The 14,802-nt window shown below is 47.2% G+C and overlaps 1 protein-coding gene across 1 annotated transcript in view; it reads left to right on the top strand.

The window, feature by feature from the left end:
• Positions 1–14,802, top strand: part of LOC134981320 (uncharacterized) — a 116,802-nt gene that overhangs the window by 2,163 nt on the left and 99,837 nt on the right. Inside the window, exon 2 of the mRNA XM_063948663.1 lies at positions 4,868–5,056. Within this exon, the coding sequence (XP_063804733.1) occupies positions 4,993–5,056 (64 nt within the window). The 5' untranslated portion in view covers positions 4,868–4,992. The remainder of the gene's footprint in view (positions 1–4,867; positions 5,057–14,802) is intronic.

Genomic DNA, 14,802 nt, shown 5'->3' with positions numbered 1-14,802 from the left:
AAAAAACCTACACTTGATCCAAACACTCTCTCCAACTACCGACCCATCTCTCTCCTCCCTTTTGCCTCCAAACTCCTTGAGCGTATTGTCTACAACCGTCTTACTTCCTTTCTTTCCTCACACTTACTGCTTGACACATTCCAGTCTGGCTTCCGTCCTCTCCACTCCACTGAAACTGCCCTTACAAAAGTATGCAATGACCTCCATGCTGCTAAATCTAAGGGACACTACTCTATACTTATTCCACTTGATCTCTCTGCTGCTTTTGACACTGTGGACCATCCTCTCCTACTGCAAATTCTTCACTCCATTGGTCTACGTGACACTGCCCTCTCTTGGCTGTCCTCCTACCTTTCTGACCGTTCTTTCTCTGTATCCTCTCATGACTCCACCTCCCCCTCACTTCCACTAACTGTAGGGGTACCCCAAGGTTCTGTCCTTGGTCCTCTTCTCTTCTCTCTCTATACGTCCTCACTAGGTAAGCTCATCAGTTCTTTTGGTTTCCAATATCTCTACGCTGATGACACCCAAATCTATCTTTCCTCTCCAGACCTCTCCCCTGCTCTCCTCACTCGTATCTCCAACTCTCTCTGCCACCTCTTCCTGGATGTCCCAGCGCTTTCTTAAACTTAACATGTCTAAGACCGAGCTGATCATCTTCCCTCCCTCCCGCATAACCTCACCTCCTACAACCTCACCTCCTACAATCTCATTATCTATTGATGGCACTACTATCTCCTTTAGCCCCCAAGTGCGCTGTCTTGGAGTAATCCTTGACTCCTCCCTCTCCTTCAAACCACACATTCAGCACCTCTCACAAACCTGCCATTTTCATCTAAAAAATATTTCCAGGATCAGACCCTTTCTGACCCAGGATGCTACTAAGACTCTTATCCACTCACTGGTCATCTCCAGACTGGACTACTGTAATCTGCTCCTGACTGGCATTCCTGACAAATACCCCTCTCCACAGCAATCTATCCTAAATGCTGCTGCCTGGCTCATCTTCCTCACCAAACGTACTACGTCCACCTCTCCTCTCTTACTAGACCTTCACTGGCTCCCCTTCCCTTTCAAAATCCATTTCAAGCTTCTCACACTCGCTTACAAAGCCCTCACCCACTCCTCTCCCATCTACATCTGACCTTCTCTCCCTTTACACTCCCACCCGTCCTCTTTGCTCTGCTAATGCACGCCGACTCTCCTGCCTACGGATTACGTCCTCCCACTCCTACCTCCAAGATTTTTCACGTGCTGCACCACTTCTTTGGAATTCCTTACCTCTCCCCCTCAGACTCTCCACCTCTCTACAAAACTTCAAACGAGCTCTCAAGACCCACTTCTTCACCAAACCTAGCCAAATCTCATCCTAACCCTCTGTTCTACGCTCTCTATGTACCCCAACTGTGTCACCCCTGTCTGTCAACCCCTCCCCTTTTAGAATGTAAGCTCTCACGAGCAGGGCCCTCTTCCCTCATGTGCTTATCCTTTCTTACTTTAATAATCTTCAACTGCACCAATTCCATCAGTCTTCTGCCACCTGATACTTATTCCAGTGTCATCTGCTGATGTAACTATGTTTATTTACCCTGTACTTGTCCTATACTGTCATCAACTGTAAGTTGCTGTTTTCCTGTTTGATTATTTATGTACTCTGTAATTGGGAGCTGCGGAACCCTTGTGGCGCCATATAAATAAAGGATAATAATAATTGGTGCTCAGTATATCAATGCAGCCTAATTTATTTGCATGAGTCTTGGCGTGCTGCTGCTTTCTTTCTCTGGATATATAATTTTAAATAATGGGTTATTATGGTACACTAGACCTTGGTGAACACCGGGCCCTAGACAGGAGGCTTGGTTTCTAGTGGTTGGCCCAGCTATGTTTGCAGCTAGGCCATAGTTTATACTGTGTAAGTAATGTTTATAAAACTTTGTGTGGAAACCAGAACACCGTGCTGCTGAGAGGGCCATAGCCGAAGTCCATCTACGTTCATTTATACCCCTTTTACACTCGCAGCCTCGGGTCATTCCCGGGAATGTGTCTCGGTATATTTACCGGGACATTCCCGGGAATAACCCTTTAACATTAGCAGCCTGACCCGGCATATTGCCGGGTCGGTGACGTCACTGCTGACTCTACCGGAGGTGGTGATTGGAGATAATCTTCTCCAAGCACCGCCTCCTATGCAGAGAACAGGTGCCGGGTTGCCTTGACCCGGTATACCCGGCTGCCAGCTTCCCGGGACGGTCCCGGATTCAACCCAGGTCAAGACCTGGGTTGAAATCCCTGGATGCTCGTCCCGGGAAATTGTCCCTGTACCCATTCACACTGACAAAAAATCCCGGGATGTTGCGCGTTCACGTGCAAAATCCCGGGATAAAATTGTCCGTGTAAAAGGGGTATTACTGCTCTCAGACTCCAACTACACGTGGACACCTCTCAAGAAGGGGCCACAAGTGTTAAATATGTCTGACTAAAGAGATTGGTGCAAGTGGGACACGTACTTCCACTGCACAGTGCAACGTATTTTGCGTCTGCCTGATTTTGATGGGTGAGTCCCGATTTGTAGACTAGGGAAGTGGCGGATTTTCTCCTGTACAGTGGCGGAAGTACGGCCGACAGTTGAGTCGGTTGCCGCCGGGCTCCGAGCCCTGACAAGGCACCTCCTCCATTGCTCCAGTATCACCATTCAGTGCCGACACTGAGTCTGGATAACCTGTATGTCAGGGGCCCTATTCGGCTGTCCGGTGGGAAGGAGCGCGGTGTAGACCGTTGACGGAGCGTCTAAGCACTGATCACTCTGTGCATAACTGTCAGCAGGAGATCGGTGATTAGTGGGGACCGCTTAGAGGAAAGCACAGGGCTGGGAGGGGAAGGGGGCCTAGTCTGCGTGTCTGCAGCACAGTGTATGTATTTTTTTGTGGGGACAGCTGTGCTATAGAGGAGAGAGACCTACTTAGCGAGAGTTGTCTGTGTGTGCTGCGTGTGTGAGGAGGTGGGGTCCGTGGGAATCAGTGTGTAAGAGGGTAGCTGAGTTAGTGGTGGGAGCTGTAAGTGAGGGTTGTCTGAGCAAGGGAGGTAGAAATCTGATGGGGGGGGGGGCTATGTGGTGGGATCTAAGTATGTGGGGAGAGTGGTGTAAGGGGGACTGTGGGGGGGGGATGTGTGTGTGTGGGGAGAGCTATATTATGTGTAAGGGTTAGCTGTGTGTGGACGGGTGTGTGTGTGTGTGTGTGTGGGGGGTCTTTGTGTCTGTATAGGGCAGTAACAATGGCCCCAGCAGGCACCACCAGGGCCACCCACCATATGGCACCTCTCCCCAACTACCGGGGGGGGGGGGGGCATCAGACTCTATCTTGCCTCCGGGCTACTAGGATGAAATTACGCCACTGCTCCTACAAGTGGGGGATTCTCCACTAAATTTGTGAATTTCCTGGCCAGAGCTTGGCTGGTTTGGGGTGGATCAGGTCGGGAACTTGATTAGTCCTGATTTGTTGTCTAAATGTTGGGAGGTCATTCCAGTGTGAGATGCACACTAATTATTAAAAGCGCAAATTAATTTTCATCCAACTCTAAATCTCTACGGGTGTGGAATGCTTGGTCAGTATATCTCTGGGATCCGGGCAGCAAAATGCAGACCGGGGGGGGGGGAGAGAGAGGAGGGGAGATGTGTGTGTGTGTGAGCGCAACATGTCCCTTGCGGGCTCGGTGGTGACCGGGATCTATTAACACTCTTTGGGTCTATTTTCTAGGGTCAGTTCTTCCGGGTTGGATGTGTTTGCAGCGGTCAGGAGACTGCCACTCAGCATACCTCTGCCGGGATCTTGGCAGTGGGATGTAGGAGGGGAGGGCAGTGCAACTAGCCCCCTGCAGACTCGCTGCGCTCACCACGCTGCTGGCTTGGTGGTGACCTGTGATTGCCACAGATTCTATTCCCACTCTATGGGTGTCGTGGACACCCACAAGTGGGAATAGTCCTGCAAGTCTGCATGCTGACTGTAGGGAATCTCGTGGTAGGATGCAGGGGGAGGCATTGTGACTGGCTGTCTCCTGACCCCCGGTCACATAACTACATCCCATCACTGCACATCATTGTTGTGTTGTGACTGATGTAGACACCACACAAAGGCCTGATTCAGGGACGCACAATATACCAAAACTGATGCGTCTTTGCGACTGTGCTAAAATATGTAGAAAGCAACAGGAGGCGTCTAATAGAAAGAACCACTGAAGGCGTTTGTGATCCACTGCAGTGTCTGAAGATGTAACAGCAGAACATCTGAGTGAGCATTGGTCATCTCCATAACCCAAAGGTTACTTAGGATGACCGGAACGCAGCCACTGGCTACAGCACACAGAAAATAGGGCCGATATGCCCCCATTTTCTGGGACGCCACCTGCCGCCACCCCAAATTCCAGCAGCATGTCAATTAGGTTAGTTAGTTTGCGGCGCTGTGAGCGACATTGCATATCCTAAAAACATTGGAGCTGTACGTAGACATCAGGTTTCAGTACATCTCTGTATTAAGCCCAAAAGTACGTCGTTTATTGCAATTGAGCCTTTTAAGTGAATTTTTTTTTTTTTTTAAGTCCCAGTAGATGAGAATATTAAGCAATACACTGTTGCGGAGCGTTCCGTTATTGTGCCTTGTGCTGTCATTATTGCATAGGGGCAGAGCTGAGGTGGGTCTCAGGTGTGATGACAGCTTCCTGGATGACACCATACAGTAGCACACCCTCAGCTCCTGGCCTGCACAGGAAAGTCTCTGCACCTCGCTTGTGTGAGGCTGTGATATACAGTACGCTGCTGTATATATGTATTTGTTAAAGGATTCCTCAATAATATATTGCTTCACATCTGTAGAGAACTGTAGCTTTAACAGAGACTCCAGTATTGGTATTTGGAAGGCGTGACGTGAGTGCGGAAGCAGGAAGTACGTCAGTCGTCGTCTGCTGCAGGACGGTGTGTGGTCAGACTGTGATTCAGCCATGGGAACCACACAGATTTTTAGACTTTTTACGCTCTTCGAATTGATTTCACACATTGTTACTGGTGAGTAAAATATTTGTTATGATAGCGTGTCTAATCCTGTTCCACAAGTCAAATGTTGCATCTGTTATGTGAGTCTCATGTTTTATTATTTTCTCTGGATTGCAACTTCAGCTGTGTAGCAAAGGCTAAACTACAGTATAATCTGCAGATCTATCGTAATGTAAACAGCGGCCTCTGATATGTCGTTTTACAACTATGATGCTTCCTTTTGGCCTGTTCCGTCGCATCGCTATTGTGTAATGTGTGTGTTTTTGTGTTCTGGCTTCCATATCTGTATCCACACGCTGCTTTCTGCCTGCTCTCCAGGCACCAGAAAATAACCTCCTGCAGGCTGCTGGCCTCCACTGGATTGCAGACTAAACTCCTCCCATAGTTATAGGCCGTAGCCCAAGCGAGGCCTTCTATTTATTCAAGGGATGCACGAGTCTCTTGGCTATAGTTGAAAATAACAAACTGAATTAGGAAGCAATAAAACTTGTATAAAAGTCATCAAACATTATATTTGTAAAACATTGAGAGGCTGGTTCTGAGTTAGGAACAAAGCAAAACAAAAATGGTGGAACTGGGGCAAACCATGTTGCTATGTAAGGGGCGCAAGTAGATTTTCATGCAGGGTCATACTTACCAACACTCCATGAATACCAGGGAGACCCCCTGAAATAGCAGCAATCTCCCTCACTCCCTGAAAAGTCTAGCAATCTCCCCGATTCCACCTCTCCCCTGTTAACCACTTAACTGACGATTTTTTCCTTCAAAACTGTTCATAACATTGTTTTTTATATATATTTTTATTTAATATTGTTTAAAAAGTTTTTTTTTTTTTTTAAATATTATAATTATGCACATCTGCAAAATGGATCTCCTCATCAAAAACTGGGGGACCAGTGGGGTAGCGCGGTCGCATGTGATCTGACCATGCCAGTAAAGTAGCTTTAATATACACATTCAAATGGAATCATCAGTGCCATTTCCCGGCATTGGTTAGAAGTAGAGATGAGCGGGTTCGGTTCTGAGAATTGAACATCATGCTCCGAGCTCGGCTCGGGACTTCCCGCCAGACTCTGAAACCAGAACGAGGCAAAACGTCATCCTGCGGTCGGATTCTCGCAGGTTTTGGATTCCATATAAACAGCCGCGCGTCGCCGCCATTTTCACTCCGGACTTGGAGAGTGAGGGAGGCAGACCTCTGTCTCTCTCTGTGGGTGGTGGCGTTCGGTGGAGTCAGCGTGTGCTCTGTAGGGGTGCTGTTCCTGTCACTGTGGTCCCTGTAATGTTAGGGGTGCTGTCCTAGCCGTCACTGGTGTTTCATGTGCTGTTAGGGGTGCTGCAGCTGTACATGGGTGTTGCTGTCCTGGCTGTCACTGTGTTGTACAGGGGGCAGGGGCACTGTACTCCTGTATGCAGTGAAAATACAGGGGTGCTAGCCCTGTCTTGTATGCTGTCAAAATTCAGGGGTGCTGTTAAATAAAAGTACACTGGCCCTGTCTTGTATGCTGTAAAAATTCAGGGGTGCTGGTGTTAAAATAAAAGTACACTGGCCCTGTCTTGTATGCTGTAAAAAATTCAGGGGTGCTGGTGTTAAAATAAATGTACACTGGCCCTGTCTTGTATGCTGTCAAAATTCAGGGGTGCTGTTAGAACAAATGTACACTGGCCCTGTATTGTATGCTGTAAAAATACAGGAGTGCTGTTAAAATAAAAGCACACTGGCCCTGTATGCTGTAAAAATTTAGGGGTGCTGTTAAAATAAAGGGGCACTGTTCTGTGTGCTGTAATAATAAAGGGGTGCTGTCCTGTGAAATGGAGAACAAAAATTTGGAGGAAAAAATAGTGGAAGATCAGGAACCACTTCCAGTTCCTAGTACTAGTGCTGAAGCTGCTACTGCCACCAGTCATGACATTGACAATGCAATTCCATCAACGTTGTCTGCTAAGGCCGATGCCCAATGTCATCGAGGGCATGTAAAATCCAAGAAGCAAAAATTAATAATCAGAAAAAAATATATATTATCTGATGAGAAACATAAAATTGGCAATATGCCATTCACAACACGAAGTGGCAAGGAAAGGCTAAGGCCTAGCTCCTGCAAACCACACCACCAACTCCCTCAACGTCCATTTCCTCCTCAGTCAGGAATATAAGTAGTCCTGCAGGCCATGGCCCTCATTCTGAGTTGATCGCACCAAGCAACTTTTTGCTGCTGGTGCGATCAACTAATCTCCGCCAATGGGTGAGTGTATTTTAGCATAGCAGGGCTGCGATCGCTTGTGCAGCCCTGCTATACTAAAGTTTCCTGCAAAACAAGACTAGCCCTGGATATACTTACCCTGTGCAACAGATCCAGCGATGATGGGCACGGCTTTGACGTCAGACATCCGCCCTCCGTTCGCCTGGACACGCCTGCATTTTCCTTGCCAGTCCCTGAAAATGGTTCCAAATGGTGAGTTGCCGCCCCAGAACGCCGCTGCGACCGCTTTCTTCGTAGCCAGCGTTGTTGCCCGGCGAACGAAAGCATGCTGCGATCAGGTCTGAATGACCCCCCATGTCACTGGCATGATGGACGAGTCCTCTCCTACCTGGGGTTCTTCTGAAGGATTATTGAGTGCTACGCCTACTGCTGCCCCTGCTTTTGTTGCTGCTGGAAGTCTATCTTCATCCCAGAGAGGAAGTCTGAAGACCACTTGTACTTCTTCAGCTAAGCAATTAACTGTGCAACAGTCCTTTGCGAGGTAGATGAAATATGACAGCAGTCAACCTGTTGCAAAGCGGATAACTGAGGCCATAACAACTATGCTGGTGTTAGATATGCGTCCAGTATCCACCATTAGTGCAGTGGGATTTAGACAGTTGATGGACGTACTGTGTCCCCGATACCAAATCCCGTCTAGATTCCACTTCACTAGGAAAGCGATTCCCGGACTGTACAGGGACATTAAGAAAAGTGTCCACTTAACCACGTACATGTGGACAAGTGAAACAGGGCAAACTAAGGACTACATGACTGTGACAGCCCACTGGGTAGATGTATTGCCTTCCGCAGCAGCGTCACCAGCAGCAGAATCTCACAAACACCAACTTGTTCCTAGGCAGGCTACGCTGGGTATCACCGGTTTCTGTAAGATGTACACTACTGAGAACCTCTTACAGAAATTGAGGGACATCATCGCACAATGGCTTACCCCACTTAGACTCTCCTGGGGATTTGTGATATCTGACAACGCCACCAATATTGTGCGAGCATTACATCTGGGCAAATTCCAGCATGTCCCAGCCAACTCTAAGAAGTGTATATATCCTAAACTGCAGGTTTGCAACCATACTTTGCTGAATTTAAAACAGCAGTAGAAATAAATGATGATTCAGGTCAGTTTTACATTTATTTATTAAAGTGCACTCAAAGCTCAGTTCTGTCTCCTGGTTATACTATGTATGGGTATGTATTGTGTTTAACCCTTTCCTGACTACTTATGTTATTTATGCGAGATAAATATGGGGGTGATTCAGATCTGATCGCTGCTGTGCGGGCGATCAGCAATAGACTGCATGCATATGCATCGCAATGCGCACGCGTGTCAGCAAACAGGCATCGCCGGACAGCGACAGGCTGGTTCGAAAAATTTCAATTGCACGGGTGTTTGCAAGGTGATTGACAGGGAGAGGCCGTCTACTGGGAGTGTCAGGGAAAACGCAGGCATTCCCAAGCGTTTTCAGGGAGGGTGTCTGACGTTAGCTCCGGCCCCGATCAGCCTGATTCTATGGCACTGGAGGGAAGTCCTGGGCTGTGCAGAGACTGCACACAGTGAAAAATCACCCCCTATGTTTGGTACAAAAAGTTAATTTTCTCGGGCAGGGTCCACAGGTTATCCACAGGATAACAATGGGATATGATGGAGCGACAGCGGATTGGCAACAAACGATCAAAAGCTTTCTGGCCTCCCAGGATGCAACGGGCCCATCCATATATCCCAACCACTGGCTCAGGCAAATCAATTTTTTGTTTGGTGTGGCAGGAGCCGGACCATGGTCAGAGGGCTGCTGTTTCTTTAGCAGCCCCAAGCTTTCTTTTATTTTTATAGTCTTACTATTTTTTGAGTGATCTTCCTAAACAGTCTTGTATGCATATTGGAAAGAGTCGCTCCAACAACTCTCCGCCGGGTCGCGACAACGCTTACCCACAAATACAGTGCTTTTCGGCGGGTGTCTGTGTCGGATAAACTAGCCAGTCCATCAGACATTACCAGGCTGTGGCCGGAGCACGGAGAGAAGGTAAGGCATCTGTTCCGTGTAGCATGATGGAATACGGACACAGCCGCACTGTATTGGGAGGAGACTACCAAACAGTAGCTGACGCGCCGCCACCACGGATGCTCCAGCGCTAGGCCTTAGGGATCTTAGGCACCAGGAATAGCATGAGGCCGCGATCCCTAGGGTTGATGTCAACAGTGGAGAGTCGGACGCTCTCCTGGTCGCTCCTCCCCCCGGTTCATGACCAGTTACCGCCGAGTGTCCCGCCATGAACTGTTTCCTCACTTCCGTTTCAGACTGTACCACGAGGGGACTTGGTCGCAGCAGGCCCCTGCATCAGTGTTTACTGAGTGCTACCATGAGAGACCCGGTCGCAGCTTAGGCTGCTGTGTAATCGCTGCGTCTGTGTTCACTGAATGCTACCGTGAGCAGACCCGGTCGCAGCATAGGCGGCTGTGTGACCAGTGCATTTGTGTTCACTATAGGCAGGAGCGGCAGTGTACACTAGTAGCGTCTGGATCCACTCAGCGTTCGCTAACGTATCGATCAATCTTGGAAGCGAGGGCTATACAGCACTAAAATTCTATCTACTTTTTCAGTATGAATAGTTAAGATTAGTGCCTATTGCATATGAGTCTGTGTACATTTACTGTGGTTTTCTTCACATTGCATCTGAATACGTTAGATCTATTTATACATGATTCAGTAAATGTTCGCCTACATACTTTAAAAAAGTGTCTGTAGTTGATGTGCTCATATGACTAATATATAACGTGACTGACTGCTAGTGTGATTGCTGATTTTAAATGTTAGTAGTTTCTTCTGATCCTCAATGCTGGTGCATGGGTAGGGTCAGATTGATATCGCTTTAGAAGGTTAAAGTGATTACAGTCACAAATTGTGTAGTACACTGTGAAAGTGCTGATTATCATGTCTAAGAAGAGCGGCAAAGGTGACAAAGGTACACTTACAGTAATACCAACACTCATATCATATTTGTCTTGCAAAACTGTATTATTCACTCAGGATCTGGTTCAGGGTGGTTTATGTGCAAATTGTTTTGCTTTTCAGCAGAATACAAGGCAGATCCCTGTACAACGTCAGGTACAGATGGATCCACCTTGGGCTATGTTTGCACAGACTGTCCAGTATAGCTGAACAGATCATTCCTACAGCTTTGGTACCAGTAATGGGGTACCCATACATGCAGCTCCCTACCTACGGTATATAATTTCCTCCAGCAGCTTCTCAAATGAGACAAGCTGATAAAACGATGGTAAGTAAATCTTCACCTTCACAGGCTACACATGATGATTCATCGGAAGATGAAAGCTCAGTTTACTCTACTTCGACATACGAAGAGGAGAAAGAAGGTCTTCGCTCAGTGGATATAGCTGAGTTAATTAGAGCAATGAAGGCTATTCTATCCTTAGAAGATTCAGCAAAGCCTGTGTTAAAAACCAAGGCACCTGTGTTTAAACGTCCCAAAACAGTTAAGACTGAGTTTCCAGGGTCAGACCAGCTGACGGAAATCATGGAAGAGGCTTGAGCAACACCCAATAAAAAATATAGAATTCCCAAAAAATGGGATTCCATTTATTCTTTTCCAGCCGGGGGCTGTTTAAAAAGTAGATACGCATGTGATTCGATTAGTGCGAAAATCTATATTGCCTTTGCCATCAACATCATTAAATTATGTCATGGATAGGAGAGTGGATGGTTTTCTAAAAACCATATTTTCCCTGTCTGGAGCAGTCATAAGGCCAGCCATGGCTTCAGCTTGGATAGCAAAGGCAGTGGCTGCCTGGGCTGATGCAATGGAAGGTGAGTTTTCAACAGTTTCTAGAGAGCAAAGATCCTATGTAGCTCATATTAAACAGACTGCAGTATTCTTGGAAGAAGCTGCACTAGATATGGGTACTATTGCTTCTAGGGCATCAGCCTCAACAATTGCTGCTTGCAGAGCAGTTTGGTTACGTACGTGGAAAGCTGATTCAGAATCCAAGGAGGTTTTGGAATCTTTGCCCTTTGCTGGAAATATTCTGTTTGGTAAAGAATTGACAGATATTCTAGAGTCAGAAGCAGACTCCAAGAAGGTAAAGTTTCCTTCCACATATAACCCCAAACCCTAGGGGTCCAGTTTTCTGGCTTTTTCGGTCTCAAGGAAAAGCAAAGGGAAAAAGTGATCATAAGCAGCCCCAATACAGTAAGTTTGGTAAGTCAAAAAAGCATTGGGCTACCAGAGGGCCAGCTTCTAAACCAGAAGATAAGCCATCAGCCTGATGGTGCGAGCCTCCTCCTGGGGGATCCGAGGGTAGGGGGCCGACTTGTTCAGTTTGCACAGATCTGGTGACAGTCTACAACAGATGCCTGGGTGCAAGAAGCGGTATCTCTAGGTTGTTTTTCCCTTCAAGAAGCATCCTCCTCGAAGGTTCTTCTGCACCAGCCTGTCTCGGGTAGAGACGAAGGCCAGGGCTTTGCAAGAAGCAATTTAGAAATTGCTTCAGTCAGGAGTAGTCATTCCAGTACCCCCTGCACAACGAGGACAGGGTTTTTACTCCAACCTGTTTTTGGTTCAGAAGCCAAATGGGTCATTTCAGCCCATTCTCAATCTCTAAACGCTAAACAAATATATTTGGGTACAGCGGTTCCACATTGAGATGTTACGCTCCATAGTTTTCACCATGGAACCAGGGGATTATATGGTATCCCTGGATATTCAGGATGCTTACCTACATGTTCCTATAGCACTGTTCCATCAGTGTTCTCATGTTCGCCATCATCCAGCAGCATTTTCAGTTCCAGGCCCTACCCTTTGGGTTAGCCACAGCCACCAGAGTATTTACCAAGATTATAGTGGTTATGGCTACTTATCTCCGCAAGCAGGGGATAAGAATTTTTCCATATCTCGATGACCTTTTAATCCTGGCACAATCACAGGAATTGCTCCTGTGCCATCTCCAACAGACAATAACATGTCTGCAGAGACATGGGTGGCTCATAAATTGGGCAATATCTCTGCTACCGTCACAACGGATGACTCACTTGGGGTCTGTACTGGATTCAGGTCTGCAGAAAGTATTTTTACCTCGGAACAAGATATCCTAGGTACAGTCAAAGATTCAGGACTTGTTACACATTCAAAAGGTATCCATTCATGTAGCAATGCGAGTGATGGGTTTAATGGTGTCAACATTCGACATGGTGGAGTATGCACAATTCCACTCAAGACTCCTGCAGCATCTGATTCTGACCAGACGGAATGGAGTACATCAGACAATAAAGAAACAGACTATGATGCTTCCAGTAAAGGTAAGAAAGTCATTAGCCTGGTGGCTACAGACATCCCATCTAGACAAGGGGAGACCCTTTTGGATATCAGATTGGGAGATCCTGACAGATGCCAGTCGCCAGGGCTGGGGAGCAGTGTCCGGGAAATTATGGTTCCAGGAACAATGGACCAGAGAAGAAAGTTGCCTGCCAATAAACCTGTTAGAACTTCGGGCCATAAACATGGCACTGAGTCAGGCAAAGGACATTCTTCAAGGAAAACCAGTCCAGATCCACTCGGACAATCCAACGGCAGTAGTGTTACCTCAACCATCAGGGAGGAACTCGCAGCCAAAAAGCAATGTAGGCAGTAAGTCACATACTAAAGTGGGAAGAACTCCATCTTTTAGCATTGTCGCAGTATTTGTTCCGGGAGTCCTAAACTGGGAAGCTGACTTTCTCAGTCGACACACCATTCAAGCAAGCGAATGGGTTCTACACCCGGAGGTCTTTCAGACTCTAGTAGACAAATGGGGGTTGCCAGAGAGATCTCATGGCATCCCATCTGAACAACAAAATGCCCGCATACGGGTCAAGAACAAAGGATCCCGGTGCGATCTTTGTGGATGCTTTGTCGGTGAGATTGGACTTTCATCTGGCTTACCTGTTTCCTCCGATCACCCTGTTACCCCAGGGTGGTGAAGAAAATAAAGCAAGCAAATGGTGCTGTGATTCGAATAGCTCCGGCTTGGCCCAGAAGGCATTGGATCTGCAGAGAATGTCGATGGATGCTCCACTTCTGCTCCCTCAACGTCCAGATCTACTGATGCAGGGTCCCTGTTATCACAGACATCTGGATCGACTGTCTGACGGCGTGGCTCTTGAAACCTCTATCTTAAAGTCAAGAGGATTTTCTAAACCGGTAATTCAAACAATGCGCAGAGCAAGGAAACCCACCTCAGCTCGTATTTATCACCGAATATGGCAGGCCTATATTCATTGGTGCAGTGAAGGTGGTATGGACCCGAAATCTTTTAGAGTTTCCAGGGTCCTAGCATTCCTTCAGGCAGGAATGGATAAAGGTTTGAAGGTGGCTTCCTTGAGAGTGCAGGTATCAGCTTTGACTTTTTCCAAAAGAAAATTGCCAATTTACAGGATGTGCGTACCTTTTTCCGGGGAATGCTGCGCATTCAACCTCCCTTTGTTCCGCCTACAGTACCGAGGGACTTATGTTTAGTCCTGAGAGCCCTTCAAGTTGCCCCATTTGAACCACTAAACAAGGTGAATCTTAAATGGTTTACAGCAAAAGTACTCTTTCTACCAACTATGGCATCAGCTAGAAGAGTATCAGATTTAGGAGCGCTGTCATGTTCCCCATTTCTGATTATTTTTTATCCAGATAAAGCAGTTTTCAGAACTAGGTCTGGGTATCTTCCGAAGGTGTCTAAATTCCACCATAAAGAAGAAATTGTAGTCCTGGCATTTCAGGTATCGGGACTTTCTGCGGGAGATGCGTCGCTGGACGTAGTCCGGGCATTAAGGATCTACGTGGATCGTAACCGTGCCATCAGGAAGACAGATTCTCTTCATTCTCTACAAATTTCACAAGAGGATGGCCTGCTACTAAACAGACGCTGGCAAGATGGCTTCGAATGACCATTTCAGAAGCTTATTCTCAAGCTGATCTCCCTGTTCCGGCTAATGTCTCTGCACACTCTACTCGTAAGGTAGGTCCTTCATGGGCAGCACAACATGGTGCTTCAGCAGAACAAATATGTAAGGCAGCCACATGGTCTTCCATTAACACATTCATTAGACATTATGCCTTGGATAGTTTTGCCTCTCATGATGCTGAATTTGGGCGTAAGGTTCTCCTGTCCAATCAGGAGTGTCCCGACCTCTAAATTGCTTTGGGAAATCCCATTGTTATCCTGTGGATAACCTGTGGACCCTGCCAGAGAAATATACGTTATGGTAAGAACTTACCGATAACGGAATTTCTCCTAAGTCCACAGGTTCCACAGGGACTGGCTATTTCTGATATTCACCAACACTGTCTGTCCGAGCTCCAGAGGTGAGAAGCGGTACGGCCCCAGCAGGTTAAAAGTCCAGCGGCACGCCGCCAAAACTAGAAGCCAAGTTATACCTTCCTATTACACTGCAGCTACACAGGTTCCGGCTAGGAGTAGTCGGACGTCTGCAGCGGAGGAGGCTCAGCGGTACGTGACCG

This window comes from Pseudophryne corroboree, chromosome 12 (assembly GCF_028390025.1).
Source record: "Pseudophryne corroboree isolate aPseCor3 chromosome 12, aPseCor3.hap2, whole genome shotgun sequence".
Lineage (NCBI taxonomy): Eukaryota > Metazoa > Chordata > Amphibia > Anura > Myobatrachidae > Pseudophryne > Pseudophryne corroboree.
The sequence above is the reverse complement of the archived record's forward strand: the minus strand, read 5'-3'. Positions and strand labels throughout refer to the sequence as shown.